This window comes from Chrysemys picta, chromosome 1, assembly GCF_011386835.1.
Source record: "Chrysemys picta bellii isolate R12L10 chromosome 1, ASM1138683v2, whole genome shotgun sequence".
NCBI classification, from domain to species: Eukaryota; Metazoa; Chordata; order Testudines; family Emydidae; genus Chrysemys; species Chrysemys picta.
Window position 1 is genome coordinate 339138411 of NC_088791.1, and position 24052 is coordinate 339162462.

Sequence of the window (24052 nt, forward strand, 5' to 3'; positions counted from 1 at the left end):
GGTGACCAGTTCAGGATTCCCCCCCACCTGGGAAATCATCAGTTGCCCATTTAAGGCAACGTAAGGTCATTTTGCACCACTAAGGCTTGTCTAGACAAACAGTCAGTGCAGAGCAAGCCGGAGTGTACATCTACAGTGCACTAGCCTGCCACACACTGCATCCGCGTGGGCCCTGCTCCTGTGAACACTTTCACCTACTCTGCTTTGAAATGGGAGCAGGTCAGTGCTCACTAGGGAACTTTTAGTGTGCGGTAGCAGGTCCACACGGACAGTCAGTGCGCAGCAGGCTAGTGTGCTGTAGATTTACACCCCAGCATGCCGCACACTAACTGTTTGTCTAAAGAAGCACTAAGTGACTCTAGCTAGGAGTAGGATCTCATCCCTAGTCCCTGCCATGGGGAGATCAGAATCTAATTAGACAGTGAGAGTACAGACCAGACCTATTATGCAGCATACAAAGACCCAAGCATAGGGACAAAACTCTACATCCTTACTCAGTGATTATCCTTCCTTAGCCAAAGCTTCCACTGACATCATGATTCCACTGACTTCCCATTCGGCCTGTGGGGCAGAGGAGAGTTACACTTACCCCATCTAACACCTGTCATCGGAGCATATCAAGGCAAGTTATGCTCATTAACAAATCATCCCTCACACCATGCCTGTGAAGTAGGTGCTCTTAGATCTATTTTACAGAAGAATAAACTGAGGCACGGAGAAGAAACATGATTTGTCCAAGATCACTCACAGAGTCAGTGGCAAAGTCAGGAATAGACCCCAGGACTTTTGAACCCAGTCCCTTTGATCTAATCACTAGCCCATTCCGTCTCTCCTTTTGGATGAAGGTGAAACGGACCCAGAAATGTCACCCCTCTCCACCTCTTTCCCAATCACCTTCTAACTTGGTCCACTGCAGTTTATTGCAGTGCATGTAGTTCTTAGCTGGGGATGAGCCTTCACGGCTTTCTTTTCTTATCTGTGCTGGGTTGCAGCTTCTCACTTAAATATAATCTCTGCACTTTGTAACAGTCGAATTTTTCAGAGCTATAAACCCAGGAAATAAGAGGAACCTTTGCATTTCTAGTGAAAGGCTGAGGAGCTGCTCCTCTTCCCTTCTATGCATGTCTACACTCTTTGTCCTTCTGGGGGAAGAGGACTAGACTGGACTTCTTTGGAGACCATCACACGTCTCAATCAGCCAGAGGCACTTGTATCTGAGTCATAGGCCACACTTCTTTCCCTTAGCAGCAGCTTGAGTGCATTGCCTCTGCGACAATCCCATCCAACTGAGCCTGGAAATTAAGCCCCTATCTCCAGCCTCAAGGTATAGAGCAATACCATGGAGCCACCGGATGGACCTATACCGCTCCTCTTAAAGGAGCGTGCTATGTGTAGAGTGGGTAATACAGGAATACACCTAGGGGAATAAGGGAACAAAGGGAATGGAGTCAGTCAGCCAGTCAGCATCGCCACCCGTTTTATATTACAGCTCATTGTGGTAACACTAGACCCACTGACACAGAAATAGATGTGTGTGGGGGAAGGCCACTGAACACCGCAGATATTATTGATTATCTCTATTTCAGTAGCATCTAGAGGTCCCCGATGTGGTAGGTGCTGAACATATACATACTGCATACACACCGCAAGAGACGGTATCGGACCCGAAGAAATGACACTGTACATCAGTGGTGGGCAACCTGCAGTGCCTAGTTCCCATTGTAATTCTCCCAGTGGGAGTTAGGCACCTAACCTACTTAGGCACTTCTGTAAACGCCTATCTGCTATGTTTAGCTGTTCTTTATTATTCGTTCCAGGCCTTGCTGCTGCAGTGAATGGTGAGAACGTCTGTCCCCTTTAGGCCATTGCTCTTCCTGTCCTTTATTTCTCTTCCTTCCCCATCCTCCTTTCTCTGTTTCTCTCCCTCTTCCTGCTCTGTCCATTTCTCTGCATTTCCTTCCTTGCAGCAACACCCAGAGGGCTGCACTCCCAGCCCCTTCCCCAGTCCATCCACTAGAATGGACACTGACATGCCATTTAAAATTATTACTCCAATCAGAGTAACGGTGAAAGGGTTGTTCACACTCTGAGTCATTGTCTCAGGCTGTCTGCAGACTCAGGTAGGTGTCACTGCATCGGTTACAGTCGGTTTATGTCTGGAAGGTTCTCGCCAGGCAGGCTAGATTTCTGACACTCCTGATGAAGAAAACAACATTCCTGAAAATCTTTTTTTAAAGCATTATTGCAATTGGGGGGTGGATGCAAATGTTTTACGTGCATCCTCTTGGCTTCAGCCCAGCTACAGGATCGGAGGTTTATGTTGAAAGCTACAATTTAAATCTTCAGTTCTGGACGTGCAGACCATGCAATGCACTTTCAGATCTTGTTGCCATGAAGACACCAGCCACTTTATGTGCTGCTGTCAACACACAATCACACATTGGCATTTTGCTGGAATTCACTGGGGCATATACAGTCCATGCATGTAGGCCACAGACACAATTACTATCTAAGGGCTGGTCTCCATTACAAACAGCTTAATGAAGTCGCTCAGGACTCTGAAAAATTTCACACCTTGTGCGATGTAATTAAGTCGAGCTAAGCCCAAGTGTAGACCTGCTAGGTTGATGGAAGAATTCTTGTGTCAAACTAACTACCACCTCTAAGGCCTGGTCTACACTGGGGGAAGAGGAATCGATCTAAGATATGCAACTTCAGGTACGAGAATAGCGTAGCTGAAGTCGACGTATCTTAGATCGACTTAGAATCACTTACTTCGCGTCCTTGCGGCGCGGGATCGACGGCCGCCGCTCCCCCGTCGACTCCACTTCTGCCTCTCGCCGAGCTGGAGTTCAGCAATCGACGGGAGAGCAATCGGGGATCGATTTATCGCGTCTACACTACACGCGATAAATCGATCCCAGATAGATCGATCGCTACCTGCCCATCCGGCGGGTAGCGTCGACGTACCCTTCAGAGAGGTGGATCTACTACAGCAATGGAAGAAGGCCTTTCACCACTGTAGGAAATATCTCCCCTACAGTGCTACAGCAGCACAGCTGCAGCCCCGCAGTGTTTCTAGCATAGACATACCCTACATCACACGCATGGCTAGAGCGCTAGGGCCAGAACCCTGGTCCTTCATTTCCCAAACCAAAGATTTTCACTGCCTGTCCAAAAGCAGAACTTTCTTCATTGATCGTGGAAGCACGTTCCTCGTGTGCCCTATGGGAACATGGCAAGGGAAACATGAACAGTGGAAAACATGACACACAGACAGATCAAGCCCATGGCAATGCTACTCACAGAGCAGCTTGCCATTCAAACCCCTGCTTGCACACAGGTGCAGCATCATTCACCCCTTAGACTGCTGGAGAAGCATAAAATACATATATCATTGAACTTACATCACTGCTATTAAATGCAGCTAAGGTCCAATTCTCCTCATTTACATTAGTATATGTCCACTGACTTTAACGGAGTTACTCCTGATTTACCCCTGAGAGGAAAATCAGGACTGGGTATCACTATTCTACATGCCCATCTTTAGCTGCACCACTGCTATTAGTCCATGGGAAATGTGGGGGGAAAGCCTTGAGTTTTGACTGGACAAGATGGCACCCTATGCCAAGGAATTGCACATTAATAATCAGTGACCCCAATAGGGAGCTGACACCAAAAGAATTCTGCTGGTCCCATTTCATGAATAAATGAGATGCTCTTCCTGATTTCTGATGGCATCTCAGACACCAGCTGTAAGCCAAGGTACTGTGCTACAGGAAAGTGCTGTCAGAAACAGAGGGATGGCGGCGAAGGGACCGTTAAATAATTCAATAATCAATGCACTGTTAGTTCATCCTGTAACTTTGATACCTGAGCAACTGCTGAAAGGGGAAAGCAAAAAGCCATGCACAAGTTTAGAGATTTCTCCCTTGGCGAAAAGGTAAAATCACTACTGTGGGGAACCGAAATAATGATCAGGATCTCTCCCGGATGGAGCAGAGTTGGGCGGGGGGGGGGGGGGGAGGCGCTAATTCGGCCTCCCGTAAGCAGGTTCAACTCCCATTCAGCTCTGAATTTGGTCCCAGATCTATTCACAGGCGCTTATTGTTGACTGCTTTGGATTTTGGGACTCAGTTGCTGACTTTGTATGCTAGGAGTACAGAAGTATGCTGCGACTGATCAGTTAATTCGCCCACAACTCCTATTGGGTGGAGAGCAGAATTACTGAACGATTGAATCCTGGAAAGCCCCGTGTCTTTATAAGCAGATTAAGCAGGTTTCACAGTGGCATCTCCAACCAAGGCAACCATGATGCCCAAGTATGTTCGTTAAGTCCAGCACAAAAGGTAGATGGATCTGGGATCGACGGTTAGGGCTGATCAGTGCAAAGGTGGAACAGGAAATTAGGAGATGAAACTAATTAGCCACAGCCCTGAATAAAAATGGAGACAGAACCAGGGAAACATCATGTTTAGCGGGGTGGCCGGGTATGACAATACAACATGCACATCAGAGAAACCTGGGAGCTGTAACATAACTATGAGAGATAAAGACAGGAGGAAACCAACAAGGAGAAACAATAATGCCCAGTTGGTTAGTGATCACTGACACACTGGAAAGCCACCGTCCAAGGACTAGACCTCATGCAAGGCTGGGCAGTGGCTGAGCCATGCATTCCAAGGGATATCCTGGGGGTTTCCTAACAAATGCAGGGATAGGGAACTGATTTGATTCCAGCTTTGCGTCTGTGTGTGTGGGAGAGAAGCAGCAGAATGGAACACCAGAGAAGGCAGCAAGAAAGCCAAGATAGCCAGAGAGACACGCTGCTTGACCCTGAGAAAAGCTAAGAGAGCGAGAGAGAGAGATCTTTGGGTAAAGGGCTGCATAAAAAGAGGCTTGAAACTGTAAGCAAAGAAACTGGCTCCAGCTGTTTGATTCCTACTTTGTTCATTTTTCTATAAATAAACAGATTGCATCAAAGAAATACTTGACTCCATCATCCACAGGGGCGGCTCCAGGCACCAGCGCAGCAAGCGCATGCCTGGGGCGGCAAGCCGCGGGGGGTGGCGTGCCGGTCACTGTGAGGGCAGCAGTCTGGCAGCGTTTGGCAGCATGCCTGTGGGAAGTCCGCCGGTCCCGTGGCTTTGGCGGCAATTCGGCGGTGGGTACGCCAGAGGCGCGGGACCAGCAGATCACCCGCAGAAACGCCGCCAAAGGCCACCTGACTGCCGTGCTTGGGGCAGCAAAAATCATAGAGCCGCCCCTGATCATCCATTTCTCCTCCTAACAGAAACAACCCACAAGACACCGAATTTTGACCAACTGCTTAGGTCAAAAAGGGGTAACATTAGGTCTAATCTGATTTTCTCTCTCTATAAGCCATTTGAATCTCATTATTCTGAGGTGAAGTCCAACAACTTTGTGACCCTTTCTGAGATCTGGAGAAAACCGTATCAACCCTGAAGCATTTAGTTGGGATATCTCCCTACGATGTGCCACCACACAGACAATGGCTATGGTTTATGGCAGAGAAGTTCAGTGGACGATAGCTGGTTGGAAAACAGAGAGCTTTCTTTAGGAAAAAACATCTCTGAAATTTTGAAAAATGCCACCCAGTTCTGTAAGACTGGTGGGGAAGAAAAAAAAGCAACAACAAAAATTGAAAGTTTTTCACAGAAAATTTGAAAAACATTTCTCCCGACTCTACAAGCACTGATAGTAATAGTGAACTAAAAGATGACCTGTCCATTTTCTAGTCTACATACTATATAGAGCCTTATAATATTTTCATCACCACAGGATCTTAGTGTCTTCCAGTAGTTCCCTAAGCAACATGACTTCACAATTTGTCATGTGTAGTTCATTCTCTCTCCCATTCCTCTCCCTGGGGCAGAACTGTGCACGTAGGGGAATGTCTTGTATTGGTAAGGTTTGGGTTGTGGAGATTTTATTTTTAAGTGTCTATGCTGCTGTGTGTTTAGGTTAGAGAAGGCAGGTTGAAGAAGTGCATCTTGCACTTGGAGGGGAAGGTGAGGAGATTAGGGTTGCCAACCCTCCCGGTTTTGCCGGGAGTCTCCCAGAATCGGGCTCCATCTCCTGGAGGCTACTGAAGCCAAACCAGGAGATTTTAGGCCGCTAAAAGTCCAGCAGCGCAGCGGGGCTAAGGCAGGCTCCTGCCCCTGCCCTGAGCACTGACTCCGCAGCTCCCATTGGCTGGGAACTGTGACCAATGGGAGTTGCAGGGGTGGTGCCTGTAGAGGGGGCAGCACGTGGAGCTCCCTGCACCTCCCCGGGCCGCAGGTACTTACCGGCCTCTTCTGTGAGCGGCGTGGGTGCCTTGGCCCTGCTGTGCCACCGACTGGGAGATGCCCAAGGTAAGCACCACCAGGCAGGAGCCCGCACCCCTCACTCCCTCCCGTACCCCAACCCTCTGCCCCAACCCTGAGCCCCCTCTCGCACCCACACTCCCTCCCAGAGCTCGCACCCCTCATTCCCTCCCATACCCCAACCCCCTACCCCAGCCCTGAGCCCCCTCCCGCACCCAAACTCCCTCCCAGATCCCATACCCCCTCCTGCACCCCAACTCCCTGCCCCAGCCTGGAGCCCCTTCCAGGACCCAAACTCCCTCCCAGAGCTTGCACCCTGTACTCCCTCCTGCACCCCAACCCCCTGCCCCAGGCTCAGCCCGGAGCCCCCTCCCACATTCTGAACCCCTCGGCCCCAGCCTGCACCCCCTCCCACACTCCAACACCCTGCCCCTGCCCAGTGAATGTGATTGAGGGTGGGGGAGAGCGAGCTACAGAGGAAGGGGGGATGGAGTGAGTGGGGCGGGGCCTGGGAGAAGGGGCGGGGCAGGGGACAGGGCAAGGGTGTTTAGGTTTGTGTGTTTAGACAATTGGCAACCTAGATGAGATTTATTATGGTCCTAAGTTTTCATGAGAGTTCGTTCCATAGCCTCAGACTGGCTCTTGAGAAACCTCTGCCTCCTACACACCCACCTTATCCAGCAACACTAACTTTATTCCTTATCTTTCTCATTGTACTAACAAACCCATCTGGCTGGGCAGAAGCAACACACCGTGTCTTTGTTCACACATGTTAGTAAGGATATGAGAGTATCAAAAATCAAGCCCAAAATTCTATCTCAGGCTGACAAACAGGCCTGTATACTAACAAGTTATACTGGTATAGAACATAAGAACGGCCATATTTGGTCAGACCAAAGGTCCATCTAGCCCAGTGTCCTGTCTTCCGACAGTGGCCAATGCCAGGTGCTTCAGAGGGAATCAACAGAACACAGCAATTTATCAAGTGATTCATCCCCCGTCGGCTAGTTCCAGCTTCTAGCCGTCAGATGTTTAGGGACACCCAGAACATGGGGTTATGTTCCTGACCATCTCGGCTAATAGCCAGTAATGGACCTAATGTCCTCGAACTTATCTAATTATTTTTTGAAGGTATAAAGGTATCTTATATTAGTAAGCTATAAGCACATTTTTTACTGGTATAACTATGTCCACACTACAGGGAGTTGTACCACTTTAACTACACTGGTACAGTTAAAGCAGAACAACTTATATGTGTAGACAAGGCCTAAAATACAAAAAACAGAACTGTCTTCTCTATCACATTCTCTTTACTTATACATTGATGTATTGTCATGGTTACTGCTGAGTGTGGGAGGGGAAAACTCTCACAGACTAGCAAAAGATCAGATTACAGCTCAGTAATTAACATGTCTGTGGGGTTAGTGATGTCTAAAAGGAAAATGCCAAGAAGAATAAAAGAAGAAAGGGTTTAAAAAAAATTATTAGGAACACTTAAAATCACAGTGCTGCTAACGTTTGCGATATTATTGTTAGTCGCACGATATTTGGCGTTTTCTTAAAGCGCCAACTGTGGGAATTCAAGAAGTTACAGGAGAATCTTAGCTGTAAGTTTCTAGCCCTCACAGATGAGAAGAGCGTGAAAAGATGAAGTGTGTGTGCACCGTTAGGACTCAGAAACCAGAAGACAAATAAATGGAACGCAAAATTTATTACACCTCTACCCCGATACAACGCGACCCGATATAACACGAATTCAGATATAATGCAGTAAAGCAGTGCTCCGGGGGGGCGGGGCTGCGCACTCTGGTGGATCAAAGCAAGTTCGATACAACGCGGTTTCACCTATAACGCGGTAAGATTTTTTGGCTCCCGAGCGTTATATCGAGGTAGAGGTGTATTTTTTAAAAAATACCATGATTTTAAACCCAATCGCATGATTTTTGCCTCATGATTGTTAAACTGTTAGGGCTGGTAATACATGCTAACTTATGAGGACTGTGAGAAAAAAATCAAAAAGGTCTTCAACATAGAAGAGAAAAGCAAAGAGAATTAAGAATTAAGCTCCCACTTAAGAGCTTTTTGCCAGTTGCTGGAACTGTGCCATGGAAGCTCCCTCTCTCATCTTGCTTGGAGAATCTCCCCAAATTATTTGCCGTTCACCCCCTGGAGGCAAGGAGGATGGAAAACAGCCAATCAGTTCTATGATCTATTCTGCAATCGAATACCAGCAGCACCCTCTGTTGTGTATATTTAAAATTACAGAATGCAATAATAAGTCCAAGATACCGTTTCTTGGAGATTTCTCATTGGACTTTAATTCAGCTCTCAAAGTAATGGTGCCTTAAAGAAAAGAGAGCGAAGGAGAAATGAGAATGAATTTAATCCCAAATGTTCACATTATCATAACCTGGCAGAAAGGCTTTGACAGAGTGTAGGGAATTCAAAAAAGAGCAAAGGGACAGGAGATGGGGACTTACAAGGAAGGACTGAAATAATTAAATAGATGACGTTATGAGTATAATATAATATCTCATTGAAAGGTGACAGGACCTTTACCGTATTATATCCAAATTTGTGTTAATCGGGTCGCGTTATATCAAGGTAGAGGTATAGTATATAAAAATGGGCTTAACTCAGTTCTGGAGGACTGCCGATGCAAGCATGGTATCAGATACAGATACTCATTACAAATACACGTCTTGGTCTGTTTCCATAAGGAATTTGCTGATAGTTCTCAGCACACAATAGACCAGCAGCAGGTAAGCATGGTTAAGTGTCTCCCTCACTTCCTCATTGGACACAAGCATTGTACAACTGTACAGGTCTAGTTAAATTCAACAACCTGTTTGCCTGGCCCAGACCCTAGCCGTTTTACAGGCTTGCCATGCAATAAAACGCCTTTACAGAGTGACTGGCAGATCATGAAATTGCAGCATGTGACCTTCAGAGTCGTTTGCCAGCGATGGCTCTGGCAATTAAATGAATTGGCCCATCCTCAGAGAAGCACATAAATCATTCACATTCCATCCCCTCTGGCTGCAGGAAAGGCTCCTGAGCGGAGGTATGCAAAACGCTGGCTGGATTCTGTCCCTGCTGAAGTCAATGGGAGTCTAGCTATTGACTTCAATGGGAGCAGCGTTTGGCTCTCCCCGCTTTTGCGCAAAAAAGCAAATATTCTTTTCCTCAAGGCCCAGCCCAAGTGACAGTGGGGGAAGGGAGGCAAGGATCCTCCACCCCCAGGCTGAAGAACAGGAGTGGAGCACGAGTCCAATGGGAACACTGGGAGTAGCCTCCGCAGACCTGCCATCCTCTTTCTGCAGGCAGAAGATCTGTATAGGAATGGTTTCGCAGTCCCTTCTCCCACCCCATCTTACCCAGATGCCTCCCTCTTCAACAGCAGGAAGGGATCCCTTTGTGGACCTGAACTCTACGTACACAAGAGGTCACAAACCCAGGTCTCGAGCTGGGGCCCACTGAAGTCAATGTCTCCCATCAGGCTGACTTCTCATCTTGCTCTCTTCTGAGCAGCAGTTGCCAGGGCAAAGACGACTCATATCAATAACAGAGGAAGAGGCAGGATATGCCCCAAATATCTCATTGTCAGGTTTGTTAAAAAAAAAAAAAACCAAACTTATAAGTGAGCCCTCTATCGTAATGGCCCAGAACACTAACCCAATTTGCAGCAGAATTACAATGGTGTATTAGGCCACTGGTTTGGTAGAACAACTGATTGATCTTTTAAAATGTATCCATCTCCATCTAATTGTCTCGGTTCTTGTATGGCCTTCTTCACCATGACAGCTGGACATCTCTGTGACGTTGTGCAGTCTATATGGTTTTATAAAAACTTGATAATAAGTCAATATAATGTAACGGAGATAGTTTTAGAGAAAATACGGTAATAAGTGAATGTAACGTAACTGGGATATGCTTCATCCAAAAGGTCTCTTGTAAGGTATCATTACAAAGCTTATAATCTACTGAGTATGATCATCTGATTTGTATAAATGTACCACTCTTGTATCTAAAACTAGAAATATAAAATGTAACTCTGAGGGCCTATTGTAATTGTGTAAAGTGTGGACCATTAATGATGGTTTGGAATCTTGATGACTCCCATTGTCTGCAGATGGCTGTATTTACCTGTGAGTCTTCCTGTATATGTGTGTGCTGGCAAGTGAGTAATGAAGTCTTGCAGTGACATGTGATCATGTCACCTGAACTGGAATCCATCTTTAACCTGGTGCTTTTCCAGTGAGGGGGAGTGGAAACCCAGAGGGACAAAGGGTTCCCGCCTTATGCAAAAGATATATAAAGGGGAGGGGGAAGAGAACAGAGAGGAGGAGGATCCATCATGAAGAATCCCCTAGTTACCACCTGAGCTGCAACAAGAGCTGTACCAGGGGAAAGAATTGTGCCCAGGCCTGGAAGGTGTCCAGTCTGAGAAAAACTTACTGAAACATCTCTGAGGGTGAGATTATCTGTATTTAGTTTGATTAGACATAGATTTGCGCATTTTATTTTATTTTGCTTGGTGACTTACTTTGTTCTGTCTGTTACTACTTTGAACCACTTAAATCCTACTGTCTGTATTTAATAAAATCACTTTCTATTTAGTAATTCACTCAGAGTATGTATTAATACCTGGGGGAGCAAACAACTGTGCATCTCTCTCTATCAGTGTTATAGAGGGCGAACAATTTATGAGTTTGCCCTGTATAAGCTTTATGCAGGGTAAAACGGATTTATCTGTGTTTAGACCTCATTGGGAGTTGAGCATCTGAGTGCTAAAGACAAGCACACTACTGTGAGCTGTTTTCAGGTAACTTGCAGCTTTGGGACAAGTGATTCAGATCCTGGATCTGTGTTAGAGCCAGACAGGAGTGGCTGGCTCAGCAAGACAGGGTGCTGGAGTCCTGAGCTGGCAGGGAAAATAGAAGCAGGGGTAGTCTTTGCACATCGGGTGGCACCTCCCAAGGGGGTTTCTGTGATCCAACCCATCACAATCTCCTAAGAACAAGAATCATCTTACAAAACTCTCTGTTCTTTCTCGGCCCGCAAGAATAGCTTAAAAGTCGTTCCGGTTGGAAATGTTTTTGATGGAACAGTCGGAAAACGCTGTTTCATCAAAATCAAAATGTTTCGCTGGAACATGCACATTTTGACCAAATGTTTGATGGAAAAATTTCAAAATTAAAAAGGTTATTTGGTTTTGATTTTCTTGTTTTGTTCTATTGTTTAATTTAGACCATTTATGTTTAATATTATTTTATATTTATATATATATTCATATTATAATGTCGTGACATTATCAAAATGTTTCAATAAGGTCATTTTGATGTTTCTGAATCAAAATATTTTGGAATTTCTGGTCCACAAAATATTTCGAGATCAACTCCTTGTACTGATCCAGGATGAAAACATTTTTCAAAATGTCAGAAATGTCCTGTAAGACAAATGCCATTTTCCGATCACCCCCACTTACATGGTAGCTATACTTTCCCCTTCCTTCCCCTTCCCTTCTCTGTACAATTGTGTGAAGAGTTTCTTGTGGGAAAGATAAAGTGACGAGTTTCCTGGGAAATCTGCTGTGAAATCCAGACTCTGCTGACAAAATTATGATGCTTGTTGAATGTGAACGAAATTTTGCCAAAGCCAGGTCTCCAGCGTGTGTAAATTGGTGTCTCTCCATTGAAATCGATGCTGATTTAGACAGGCTGAGGATCTGGCGCCAAATATTTTGCAAAATTCATGAAATTGCAAGATTTTTTTAAAATGTTTCCATGTTGAACATTTGCAGAGTGCAATCTGTTGTGAATTCTGGAACTACTCCCAGGCTAACTGGCTTGTGTGTATGACTCTAGTTTTAGTGGCTGCTGAGATAACTATACAATGGCTGGCGATCTAAGAAAAGAACACATACAAAAGCCAACAAAGAACCGCTTCCAGACTTTATTCTATTATTCACAATGGAGTAAATACAAAACAAAAAGTACTCAGCCCCATGTATGATTCATTGTGAAAAGGAAAGACGTTTTAGTCTGTGAGGCAACGGTGAGATAGGCTACACCAAGGGAACAGAAATACAGAGACCTGATTTGATGTTGCACTGTACCGGGGTCGGCAACCTTTCAGAAGTGGTGTGCCAAGTCTTCATTTATTCACTCTAATTTAAGGTTTCACGTGTCATACATTTTAACGTTTTTAGAAGGTCTCTTTCTATAACTCTATAATATATATACACTATTGTTGTATGTAAAGTAAATAAGGTTTTTTAAATGTTTAAGAAGCTTCATTTAAAATTAAATTAAAATGCAGAGCGCCCCGGACCGGTGGCCAGGACCTGGGCAGTGTGAGTGACACTGAAAATCAGCTGGCGTGCCGCCTTTGGCAAGAGTGCCATAGGTTGCCTACCCCTGCTGTATACCTTGTGTAGCCATTTACCCTGATGCAATGTGGGTGTGAAACACTATCACATCAGGATAGCAATGTTTCATGCCCCCTTCGCACTGTCTGAGTGAGTGCACACTGTGCAAGGCAAAGGACAATCAGGCCCTTGCATTATTCCCCTGGCTCTGACACAGATAAGCTGGTTCACCATGGGCAAGCCACTTAACTTCCCTGTCTTAGTGCCCTTTGTCCATAAATTTGGGATACTGGTGCTTCCCCATCCCAGGGAAGTACCGAAGTGCTGTCTAAGTAGTGTGTATCATTAACAGTATCATAGCTCGCAGCTGGATGCAATTAGAACGAAGGGAAATAAACCCTAATGTTGATAGACACAGTGAGCAGAGCTCTAAGTACTAGGAGATCATGAGGAAACAGGAGAGGGATTATGGCTCTTCTGTCCTTTGCCAAACCTCGCCCCCAGCAAGGCAGTTTTTAACATGAGAGCATTCATCTGGCTCCATGCCAGCCTTGCTTGTGACACCTGCAGGGGCACCAGAAAGGGGGGGGTCAGAAGGCCCACCATGGCCCTCCCACTTTTTACCAGCCCTAAGGGTGAGTGATGGGGAGAAGGAGACAGAGAGGAGCAAGCAGGGGGCGGGATCTTGGGGGAAGAGGCAGCATGGGGGTGGGGCTCAGGGAGAAGGAGTGGGGCAGGGCCAGGGGCTCAGGGCCATGGTTTAGGCACCTGTGGGCCCCCCCACACACACTTTTATGGCACTTCCACCGCTCTGTGCCACCTGGTGTTGCACTATGGTCCTGTGAGATTCAAAATTCATCACAGGCTTTTCCTTTACTCCACCATCCTGCAAATGGATGCCGGGTTAGAGTATTGTCAGGGAGTGCCTGAAGGCACGAAGAGAAAGAAGAAAGACAGTTCCATGGTTAGGGTGCTAGCCTGGCGCTTGGGAGCCCCAATTCCCTGCTCTGCCACAGACTTCCTGTGTGACCTTGGGCAAGTCACTTACCTTCTCTGTGCAAAAAAAAAATAATCCCGCAGCAGTGACTCTCCAAGCCTGGGTCAACTAACTTGGACTTGTGTGCTCGCACTACAAGGCTACGCATAGCAGTGTAGCCATTATTGCTCAGGCTGACGCCTGGGTTCTGAGACCCCCCTCCCCCCCACCTTGCCAGGTCTCAGAGCCTGGGCTCCAGCACAAGCAGGAACATCTACACTGATATTTTCAGCCTCAAAGCATGAGCTCGAGTCAGTTGACCTGGGCTCTGAGACTTGCTGGGGTGGGTATTTTTTTTTGGGACACTGTAGACGGACGCCTAGGCCTTGTCTACACTAAAGGGAAATCTCGATAGAGCTACGCAATTTGAGTTACGTGAATAGCGTAACTCAAATCGATGTAGCTTAGATCTACTTACCGCGGGGTCCACACTACGCGATGTTGATGGGAGACGCTCTCCCGTCGACTCCCCTTACTCTTCTCGATCCGGTGGAGTAAAGGAGTCGACGGGAGAGCGATCGGCAGTCGATTTAGCGAGTCCTCACTAGACCCGCTAAATCGACTGCTGATGCATCGATTGCTGCTCGTCAATCCCCCGGTAAGTGTAGACAAGCTCTGAGAATTTCCCATCTGTGAAATGAGGATCATAGCAGTGCTTTACCCTACAGGGAAGGTAAACACATTAAAGATGGTGCCGTGCTCAGATGATCCGGTGATGGGAGCCACAGAAGTACTTTAGATAGAAAGTTTGCACCATTAGGCATGTCTTAGGCCTGGCAGATTTATTATTCCGTATATTAGAATATTGACTGAGAATCCAGGCCCAATGTGCTAGGTGCTGTACAGACACTTATTTAAAAGACAGTCCCTGCCCAAAGAACTTGATATCTAAGCTCTAACAAACCTAAATGATCCCAGGACGCAGAACTCACAGGCAGATGGAATCCTATCTATTTCCTGTAGGATGATCTTCCATAAACCAAGTTACAGGCAACCCCATATGAAAAGGCAGAAGACATTCAAACCTGGCCTGAGATTGCTCATCGTGTCTGTCTCATGCATCGTACAATTTATAATCCTCAGTAAGAACATCTCCCCAGCCCGCGGCTTCATTTCTGTGCACAGCTACCCCAGCATTTTAATTGTCCCATAAATTTGATGGAAAAGATTTGATGCCGGGTGCTCTTAAAATGCCACATGTCTCGAGCACTGCAGTTAATGAATGGCTCCCAACGATTCACATTTCAATCTATATGCAAATGTGTCCTCTGCTTGGCTCATGCTGGACTTTTCATCACGGTATGACTGCTATCCAGGGAAGCCTCAGACTCGTAGATCACACAGGTACAAGACATAAATGGGAGAAGACTTAAATTATTCTGTATTTATGAGGCAGCGAATATAAGCTGTGGGCTTATGCTTTTGTTTTTAGAATACCATGATCACAAATCAGCCCCAGGAAGGCCTACAATAATGCTTGCTTTATTTTTTCCTCCCTGCTATCAAAATATACACAGCAATCGATCACTTAAAGATACAAAGTCGAACACACATCATCCAATATTATCCAGGAACCTCATAATGCATGTCAGCTATGAGTGAAGATGATGACTGCTGAACATGGCTTGGGGATGTTTATAAATGGATTGTGAGATTTGATATAGGTCTCTCCTACTTCCATCTCAAAGAAAGAAATAAAATAAAACAAGGGATAAAAACAAGAGCACAGAACTATTCCTGCCTGTATACTATATAAACGGGGATGGGCCAGGAACATAGCATTTGGATAAGAATCAGTTGTAGGCTGGGGTTTGAGGCTGAACCAGTGCTAATGCAGAGGTTAGAGGCTGAAAATATGGCTCGCTTTCTGTTCATGTTTTATTACCTATCCCCCAACCAGTCTGTTGATGAAATGATCTGTTTTGTTGTACATCTAATCTGTGGGCTCTCTGAGCCAAGCACTGTTTTCTTGTTAGTAATCAGTACAGTGGGGCCTTGGACTTTCATTTGCGGCCCCTATGTGCTCAAAAGCTGTTATCATGAGAGTTTGACCTCAAAGGCCAGAAACCTCTCCATAAGGGTGAAAGAGAATGAAGGGAAAAAATCTTGTCGGATCAGATGTGCCGCATATTCTAACCATCTTAGCACAAAATCCCATGGGAACTGTCTTTTTGTGTGATTTCAACTACATCTGAAACATCAGCAAAAAAACCCCAACAAGCTCTGTTTGGTTTTGGATCTAACCCAGAACCAAAACCACAGGGAGGAATCCAGATCCGGAGACCCAAACCTAGACTCACTGAAATGCAAAAGGCCTGGGAAAGGAGGATGTGTCCCATTTCTCTGTACCAGATATAACAAACTGAGATTGCATTGGTTCGGTACTGACTGAAAGGAAAGAGTGGCGCCAGCTGAATTATGCCACCTCTTCCTGAGGCATCTAGATGTTTCTTGGAGGTCTCCTAAGGAAGCATATATAGCTTTATCCTGCTTTTTTTGTAACACCTAACAGGACCACAGCACCAGAGGGCATGGGAGCAAGTTACTTATAATAGGAAACTAGTGATCAGCAGGTAAAAGGAGTGTCCTATGGTAGGAGATATCCACTGACGTATCATTGTGTACCGGAGACAATATTGGAATCTGATGTGTGAACAGGCCTTGATGATAAGCTGAAAACTCCAATCTGCCTCTGTTTCACTAATCCATTTTATGCCAAAAGCTACGGATGAGAACACCACAGACCCCTGGCTTTGGTATGCATATGTAGGGCAAAGGGGGAGAGGTTGATGTAGCTGGCTTGTCAAGGAAAAAAAACCTGGTGGAGAATCTGTAGTCATGTAGTTAGGATCTATTTAGTAGGTGCCTGGTACAAAATTCCTGGCCTAGTTCTTTACTGTGTACAAAAGGAGGGTGTGTGTGTGTGTGTGTGTATGTGTGTGAGAGAGAGAGATCAACATTTAAGGCCCTGTGCTGTCCTTTATGCTTAAAACAGTATGAGACAGGCGCACAGGCCTCTCAAAACATAGGACTCTTGGTGAAAGGCCCAGATTTCCAGGGCTTAGCTCTGTGCCTGGATTTCCATCTATATAACTGAAAGCAGAATCTCTCCATCTAATCTTAAGTGCCTATCACCCTGGTAACCAATGACCATGCAACAATTAAAGGTACAGCACTGTGTGTGTGCCCTATGTGGCTGTTTTCTCACAGCCTCCCTTAGTTCTGGCATGTGAACTTGATTTCCTGTGTCTGATCAGCTTGGTTTTTTGCTTTCTTCTTTCCTTCTCCTTCAATCTTCCTTACTGCAAACTGGAGCCACCACTAGGAGAAGGCTTTAACAAAGAGGAGCAGCTTCTATTTAGCTCTGAACAGTCAGAAAACAAGGGCATGATGAGTAGGTTCAACTCCCATTGACATCTAAGGGGGTGGCGGAGGCTTACATCAGGCCTGAATTTGGTCCTGGGGAAAGACCACGGGAGAGCGCTGATTTTGTTGCATGTGTGGGTTTTTTAATATGTTTGTTTGTTTGTTGGTCCAGCACAAGAATGGGAGTTAAATGGTGCCTGGACACAGCTTCATGGTGTGATAGTCTATAGGTCAGTTGAGACCTTTGGGATGATTAGGGAATACTCTCAATGCAAGGCAATGCTCTGGGAGTTAACCACTTACCACTACATTTTGTGTGTGTGTGTGTTGTGTATGCTCGCATCTCTTTGGTTTTATTTCCAGATCTAAAAATGTAACTGCTTGAACTGAAACAGTAAACACTGAGGATGAGTCACTGATGTTCTGTGCAGCCAGACAAGCTCTCATTAGGTTACCAGACAAGAATCTGGAAAGGCCCCGCTCTTTTCCCCCGCTTTTGTATACCAAAAAGGAGTTGCCAAGACCAATTTGCCAGTGACTAAAGCGGATAAGTGAGGCTCCCAGCAGGCTCTGCTGCAGAACAATATTTCCTTTTCTTCTAATTTGCTGAGTGGAAGGCATAGAGAGCTACATATAAGCCCAATGCAGTTTCTTTTCATTGCTCAGAGCTACTCCTTCCCAACGAGAACTCAGGTCTCAAGGATCAGTTCCTCCAAGAAAGATCCAAGAATGGGCCTGTTTCTTACCTATATCAGATTTGCACCAACATAATTCCTTGATTCACACTAGCATAAGTCAGAGGAGAATCAGGCCATTAAAATGAAAGGAGCTATACTGACTGACACCAGCTGGGGATATGGCCCTCTGAGACTTTTTGAACATTGAAGAGGTGGGAGGGAATACATTGTGGGGGAGGGAATGCCATACGCAAGTTGTCTGCATTCAAGGAAAACAAACACACACACACACACGGGAGAAACAACTCTGAAAAGCAGAAAGGTCCAAACACTAACTTTTCAAGGAGCATCAAGAAGTGCACAGGTATATTTCTAAAAATCTTTATCACACCCAACTTATTCTTGCTGGCAATAAGCAACCATCCATAACCTGCAACTCTTCAGAGCACGGTATTAAAATGGAAACTGTTCAGATGTAAACCTTTGGCCAGAACCTTAGCTGGTGTAAACTGACATACTTCCCCTAACTTCAATGGAGCTGCACCAATTCACATCAGGCTGAAGATCTGGCCCCATACATGTAACAATAAAGATGCGTGCTCATGTTACCAATGCCCTTTTAGCTTATCACAATGGAGAGGATTTAAAATATTTGTGGGTTTTATTGTACTTCACTTATAATAAAAACAGTAAAAATCAAAAGAAGTGAGTTTCCCTGTGTCTGTAGCCAATTACGCACTGTCTGGTTCTCCAGTGTTATGTTTAGGTTTTAAGAACTTCAGAGAGAATGTCAATAAAATGTTTCTCCACATTTTTTGTGGAGGTTCTCTTGAAAAAAATTAAACTGAGAAATGTTAGATTTTTGAAAATAAAGTTTAAATGGGGTTTGTTTGTTTTCCATTGGAAAAAAAAATGGAAAATATTTCAACAAAACAAAAAATGTCTGTTTTTTCCAAAAAAGATCATTTTTTGTAAAAAAAATTTTCAACAGAAAACATTCAACCAGCTCTCATTTCTTTTCATAAGGAGCCAAGTTCCTTATTCACTTATTGCACCCCCTCCTTGCCCATGGAGAGATTTGCTTAAAGAAGGACTAAATAATAAGCGAATAAGGATTTCAGGCTTTTATTTTTTTTTAATCTTATTTTTTGATCTCTATCTACTTGACAGTAACACTTGAAATGAATGGAAGCTTTACAAAGACTTATACCAGAGCAGGCAGTGGGACTGTTAATTATTTATACGCTAGAGATTTTGTAAGGTTTGCCATAGGCTGATGGTATTTGAATTATTAAATGATCATAGAATCATATAATTGTAGGCCTCTAGAGGTCATCTAGTCCATTCCCCTGCACTCATAGCAGGACAAAGTATTATCTAGACCATCCCTGACAGGTGTTTGTCTAACCTGCTCTTAATAATAGCCAATGATGGAGATTCTACAACCTCCCTAGGCAATTTATTCCACTGCTTAACCACTCTGACAAGAAGCTTTTCCTGGTGTCCAACCTAAACTGCCACCACAGGAGGATTCCCCAATCCACTCTAAGGCCACTTGAAATCTGCTTTGCACCACTGGAGAAGCACAGACAGAGTGAATGGGACTGAAGATCTGGCTCACTATAGATCCCAGAGTAAACTTTGATACGGTCTGAATACTTCTGTACAATGACTATGTGTGTTTCTACTAATATACGACCACAAAAGCTTTCAGCATCACAGTTTGAAGCAGGGATATTCTGATCTGAAATGTGCTGTTCTTTAAAATCGGCATCCAGTGTTGTTTCTATTTCCGCTGTCATTTTCCTTAGTGTCACTAATAAATCAGTCAAAGGCAAGTGTGCAACGTTTTATGCTGATGAGAAAAGAAATTAATCCCTTATCTAATCTAGTGAGGCGCAGTTTGTTTATCTCATGGCTGATGCTCTCGGCAGCTCAGTACAAGACTGCTGGCTATGTTTCTGCTGCTCCATTTGACAAGCCAATTTTAGAAATACCTAGTCAATAATGACAGGTTTCAGAGGGGCAGCCATGTTAGTCTGTATCAGCAAAAACAACGAGGAGTCCTTGTGGCACCTTAGAGACTAACAAATTTATTTGGGCATAAGCTTTCGTGGGCTAAAACCCACTTCATCAGATGCCTGGAGTGAAAAATACAGTAAGCAGTAGATATAGATATAGATATAGATATAGATATAGACAGCACATGAAAAGATGGGAGGTGCCTACCAAGTGCGGGGTCAGTGCTAAGGAGACCAATTCAAATAAGGTGGAAGTGGCCTATTCTCAACAGTTGACAAGAAGTGGTGAATATGAAGAGAGGGAAAATTACTTTTGTAGTGCTAATGAGGTCAATGCAATCAAGGTGGACGTCGGCCATTTCCAACAGTTGACAAGAAGGGGTGAATATCAGCAGAGGGAAAATTACATTTTGTAGTGACCCATCCACTCCCAGTCTTTATTCAGGCCTAAATTTGATGGTGTCCAGTTTGTAAAGTAATTAAATTAATTCCAATTCTGCAGTTTCTCACTGAAGTCTGTTTTTGAAGTTTTTGAAGTTTTTTTGTTGAAAACTCCAACGCATCATTCTCCAACGCATCATCTGTGATCTACAACCCATCCTGGACAATGATCCCTCACTTTCACAGACCTTGGGAGGCAGGCCAGTCCTCACCCACAGACAACCTGCCAACCTTAAGCATATTCTCACCAGCACCCGCGCACCGCACCATAACAACTCTAACTCAGGAACCAATCCATGTAACAAACCTCGATGCCAACTCTGCCCACATATCTACACCAGCAACACCATCACAGGACCTAACCAGATCAGCTACAACATCACCGGCTCATTCACCTGCACGTCCACCAATGTTGTATATGCCATCATATGCCAGCGATGCTCCTCTGCTATGTACATTGGCCAAACCGGACAGTGACTACGCAAGAGGATAAATGGACACAAGTCAGATATCAGGAATGGCAATATACAAAAACCTGTAGGAGAACACTTCAACCTCCCTGGCCACACAATAGCAGATGTAAAGGTAGCCATCTTACAGCAAAAAAACTTCAGGACTAGACTCCAAAGAGAAAGTGCTGAGCTCCAGTTCATTTGCAAATTTGACACCATCAGATCAGGATTAAACAAAGACTGTGAATGGCTATCCAACTACAGAAACAGTTTCTCCTCCCTTGGTGTTCACACCTCAACTGCTAGCAGAGCACCTCACCCTCCCTGATTGAACTAACCTCGTTATCTCCATACTGATTTATACCTGCCTCTGGAAATTTCCATTACTTGCATCTGAAGAAGTGAGGTTCTTATCCACGAAAGCTTATGCTCCCAATACTTCTGTTAGTCTTAAAGGTGCCACAGGACCCTCTGTTGCTTTTTACAGATTCAGACTAACACGGCTACCCCTCTGATACTATTACAGGACAGTTAGCCCACGAAAGCTCATGCCCAAATAAATGTGTTAGTTTCTAAGGTGCCACAAGGACTCCTCGTTGTTTTTTCTAGTCAATAGTGTCCAGCATGCCAGATTCTGCTCTTGCTTACACTAGTGTAAAGAGACTTCACTGGAGTCACTCCACATGGCCACCTGGATAAGGGCTTGATTCTGCAAGGCACTGAGCATCCTACTGCTAATCCAGACAGAGCACCTGCTTTACTGGGGCAGGGCCAGAGTAACGCTGGAACAATTCACGTGCTGAAAGTTAAACACGTGCTTCAGTGCTTTGCCCAATGAGAGGGCAACTTTCAACGTCCTAAATGAGAGCAGATTTTGACAGGCTCTAGATCAGGAACTTTGTTGATGCTTTTTAAAGACACCCATAGTTCCAGTATACGCTAAAGCAGAACTTCAGTGAAAATCAAGGTCAAATATAAACTGGATTATCCCTTGAAGAAAGACTATTTTAAAAATGTCCATATCAAACATCTGCAAGCAGCTCTCACCATGCATCCCTGATTGGCCCCGGACAAGAAAATATAAGTAGTGCATTACGTGAGGTAAAACTCTTTCCAGTTAATCTGGGCTATACAGTGCAATGATTTCCACTAAGCCAATCAAGGACTGAGGCTAATGGGCACAAGATGTGTATCTTTCGACTGTCCCTTATAAAGGGATAGAATAGGCTAAAAATAACCCAACCCCAAAACAGGCCTTTTGTTAGCTAACCAAGAGACATTTTAAAATGAGCAGCTCTAAAGTACAGGGAACAAGTATCTTACCTGGCGTAGAATGACCATGGTTCCTACGTAAACACATCAGCAATTGCCTCTAGTAGCCCTGAAACAGAAAAGAAATTGAACATTGAGATGGTTGACAAATTCCCTCACTCATAGCCTGATCTCAGAAATGGTGTGATGGCTTAAGAGATATAACTCTTCAAAGGTGGACTTTGGGAGACTTACAAACAATAGATGGGACTGTAAAGTTAATGGCTTTATACCTTTCGTTCTAGACAGCAAAAGATAAGCTTCTAATACATCCACATTAATACCGACACATTGCTGAATTAGACAAGCTGGCCTCCTAGGGTGATAGGAACAGATTCTCTTTGTTGATCTTTTTTGCAGGACATTTGAATATTTGTAAACTGAATCTGATAAAGTTAGCCAAAGAATAACTGAATATAGATATTATGTTTTATTATTTATTTGAATGGGGCCCTTTTGTGCAAGCTGCTATCCAAACCAGTAGGAGAAAGACAATCCCAACCCCATATTGCCCACAGCAGTTAGGCCCAGGTGAGGGCTGCCTGAAAGTTTTCCACTGAAACAGTTTTTCAGTGGAAATTTGCATTTTTGGCTAAAAAATACTTTGCACAAATTGTTTGCTTTCCTTAGAAAATATTGACTTTTTGTTGTAAAAACAAACAGCTGAAAACCAAAACTTTTAATTCAGAAATGTCAAAATATTTCTTTATGATATTTCGGATCAAGATGAAATGTTTTAACACTCCTGAATCAAAATATTTTATTTTGGGTCAGCTTGACATTAAACCATATCCTCCTGAGACATCACAGTGCCTTGAGGGAGACTGCTGAGCTGACACTTCCAAGAGCTACTGCAGTTGTCCATGTGTACTTTAAACCACCTGCTGAAAGAAAGGATGGTCTAGTGGTTAGGGTGATAGCAGGGGACTTGGGAGTTCTGGGTTCAATTCCTTGCTCTACCACAGACTTCCTGTGTGCTCTTAAGTAGGTCTCTTTGTCCCTCAGACCATCTGTAAAATGGTAATAATAGCACTTTCCTACTTCACAGAGACATTGTGAGGATAAATACATAGAAATAAAAAGGTGTTCAGATACTGTTGTGATGGGAGTTCTGTAAGTACTCAGTTTTTTTATATGGAACAGCTGCCATATGAGGAGAGATTAGTAAAACTGGAACTTTTCAGCTTGGAAAAGAGATGACTAAGTGGGGATAGGATAGAGGTCTATAAAATCATGACTGGTGTGGAGAAAGTAAATAAGGAAGTGTTATTTACTCCTTCCCATAACACAAGAACTAGGGGTCACCAAATGAAATTAATTGGCAGAAGGTTTAAAACAAACAAAAGGAAGTATTTTTTCACACAACACACAGTCAACCTGTGGAACTCCTTGCCAGAGGATGTTGTGAAGGCCAAGTCTATAACAGGGTTCAAAAAAGAACTAGATAAGTTCCTGGAGGATAAGTCCATCAATGGCTATTAGCCAGGATGGACAGGGGGGATTGTGTCCCAAGCCTCTCTTTGCCAGAAACTGGGAATGGGTGATAGGGGCCAGATCACTTGATGATTACCTATTCTGTTCATTCCCTCTGAAGCACCTGGCATTGGCCACTGTCGGAAGACAGGATACTGGGCTAGATGGACCTTTGGTCTGACCCAGTATGGCCATTCTTATGTTTTGGAGAAAGAGCTCTACTACTTCGACCACCCAATGCAGGGCAACTCTAAAGAGTTTAAACAAAAGGCTTCTGTGCCTAACTGTGTCATAGGCGGCAGTCAAATCCAAGAAGATAGCTCCCGTCTTTAGATTTTTTGAAAACCGTTTTTGATAAAGGTGGTCAAGGCCAATACCGTTCAATGTGTACATCAATGACCTACCAGCTACACTCTTGTGCAAGTTTATCTATGCTGATAACACCAAGCTCACTCCTTCTCAGAAATTGACATGGTCTTGAATGAAGAAACTCCTGGCAGACTATTGCAATCAATGGTGCCTGCAGCCGAGCTTTTCTAAGACCGTTTCCAGTGTATTCCATCTGCACAATGCAAG

General features: G+C 44.5%; 1 protein-coding gene across 1 annotated transcript in view; it reads right to left on the minus strand.

Annotated features, from left to right (window-relative positions):
• MYO7A (myosin VIIA) overlaps positions 1-24052 on the minus strand; it is a 179747-nt gene that overhangs the window by 117530 nt on the left and 38165 nt on the right. Inside the window, exon 2 of the mRNA XM_065581742.1 lies at positions 22016-22073. Within this exon, the coding sequence (XP_065437814.1) occupies positions 22016-22033 (18 nt within the window). The 5' untranslated portion in view covers positions 22034-22073. The remainder of the gene's footprint in view (positions 1-22015; positions 22074-24052) is intronic.